This window comes from Nannobrachium achirus, assembly GCF_963921795.1.
Source record: "Nannobrachium achirus genome assembly, chromosome: 7".
Taxonomy (NCBI): Eukaryota; Metazoa; Chordata; class Actinopteri; order Myctophiformes; family Myctophidae; genus Nannobrachium; species Nannobrachium achirus.
In genome coordinates, this window is record NC_137816.1 from 49,737,407 (window position 1) to 49,739,812 (window position 2,406).

General features: G+C 43.8%; 1 protein-coding gene across 1 annotated transcript; it reads left to right on the forward strand.

The window, feature by feature from the left end:
* Positions 1-1,740: 1,740 nt before the first annotated feature.
* LOC308288820 (charged multivesicular body protein 2a-like) lies at positions 1,741-2,406 on the forward strand (the record flags this gene model as incomplete). The annotated part of the gene is made up of 1 exon (XM_080730297.1): positions 1,741-2,406. The coding sequence occupies one exon, from the start codon at positions 1,741-1,743 to the stop codon at positions 2,404-2,406; it is 666 nt and encodes a 221-aa protein (XP_080586423.1).

The following is a 2,406-nucleotide window of genomic DNA, read 5'->3' on the forward strand; positions in this document are numbered from 1 at the left end:
TGTCGAGGAGAACTTGACTGATAGATAAATAATGAAGATAACATATGTGTGCTCGCCCCAACTAGAACTGCACTCTGCCGACGCCTTGTGCACAAGTAGGCCATACATGGCCTACTCTGCTGGCTGTTAATGAAGACATTACCAGGAATGCTCTTATATATCGAACTCTGCTGACATTACCAGTGGCATCACCAGGAATGCTCATTGTCCCTCATTGGCTGTTCATGATGGTCCCTGATTGGGCTACGGTCTTCAACAAGAGGAGACGCCGACATACATACATACCCAGCCGATTACAGTACTTGCATGCTCTGCTTGCGCAAGTAATACGATAAGATATAACTAGAAAGATGCAATTGGAAATTGCAAGTATGGTTGCTGTGACTATATTCTGCAGAAAGTTAACTGTCATGTGAAGCTCAACCAATACTCAAGCTAGCACCACTCCTCAAATGTTTTTCCTTCAATTTCCAATTGCATCTGATTTCCAACAATTTCCAATGGCATCTGATTCACAAAAACGTTTATCTAGTGGTGGAAATAAAGTTTCCCCAGGACTACACTAATAAATACTGTATATGTATACATTCATACTTGTTTGTTCTCATGCTTTTTTATCATATTTGGTAAAAAATCAGGGCATACTGGATGATGTCATTGGCTGATTAACTGTAGACCAGCTTTGCAAGCTGGTAAAAAGAAGATCCCAGTGATCCTAAACAGCAGTTGACAGTAGGGACAGACAGACAGACACGCTTGAAATCATGTTTGTACCCTGAAGCCAGTATAGGTACCTGATTGGATAACCAGCCCCATCGGCTTAACTGATTAGCAGAGCTTGAATTTCCTATTGAAATATGTAAAATATCAAGAATATTTTCTGGCATACGTTTAGTCACTCAAGAAGACGGGAATATAAGTTATTATCACAGGAGCATGTGTGTCCGGTTTTAGCTAAAACCCGATGGCATGCACACTCCCACCCTGTCACAGCGTATTAATGGACCCATTCTGTAACTGCAGTATCCAGGCAATTGCTACTCAGGCTTGCCACTCTTAGGTGCGTGGATGTCATTCTTTGGGCAAGAACTGTCCAGATTTGCACTTGCAAGGAGGGTGATCGCTTAGCCAATGAGTTATATCTGGTCGCCCATCCGGTCTATATATGGAGATAACTGGCATCAGAGACCCCCTTCTGGTTATCCAATAGGTACCTATAATGGCTTAAGGTCACAAACATGATTTCAAGCCTGACATCCTTGGGCATGACCGACATCAGGGCTCCATATACGGTATATGACATAGTGACATCATCGTGATGACACCAGCACCGTAGCCAACGACATAAGGCAAAGAAACCTCTCACTTAGTGCAGTTCATCTACCAGAGACTGCAACTACCTTTAGACGTAGTATCAACACAGATCCCATTGATTCTGCTTCTCAGTCAACTGCCAAGGGGCATCTCGGTTTCATTCCTACTTGGCCACCATCCCAGCGGGTCTTGACTCAGGCCCGGTCCTAAGTTTCACGTCATTATGTATTGACGTCATCATGTATTGACGTCACAATGTCATTTCTAAGCGTAATATATCTAGTAGCCGCCATTAGATATTTTTCCAATCCTTTTGCTTTGACATTTTAGATGGTGATTTTAGTGCAGTTTAAATCAATAAGGAGTGATCTTAGAAGATAGATACCTGTTTTACTGCCATCACCTCCTGACAGACTCACTTACAAGATGGAGTACCTTTTTGGGAAGAGAAAGACCCCAGAGAAGATACTTAAACAGAACCAGCGTGCACTCAATCAAGCCATGAGAGATCTGGACAGAGAACGACAAAGACTTGAGCAGCAGGAGAAGAAAATCATTGTTGATATTAAGAAAACGTCTAAACAGGGACAAATGGATGTAGTCAAGATCATGGCCATGGACCTGGTTCGCACAAGGCGCTACATCAAGAAATTATACATTTTGAGAGCAAATATCCAAGCGGTCAGTCTCAAGATTCAGACTCTAAAGTCCAACAACAGCATGACACAGGCAATGAAAGGCATCACCAAAGCTATGACCAGCATGAACAGACAGCTCAACATGCCTCAGATTCAAAAGATTATGATGGAGTTTGAACGGCAGAGTGAAATCATGGACATGAAGGAGGACCTGATGAACGAGGCAATGGATGGTGCTATGGGTGATTCGGAAGACGAAGAAAACAGTGAAGCCATCGTGTCCCAGGTGTTGGATGAACTGGGTCTCAGTCTGACGGATCAGTTATCCAGCATACCGGCCACCGGAGGAAGCCTTTCGGAGGAAGGAGATAAGAAGGCTGAACCCCAACCTGCTCTGGCAGACGCTGACGCTGACCTGGAGGAGCGACTGAACAAACTCAGGAGAGATTCCTAA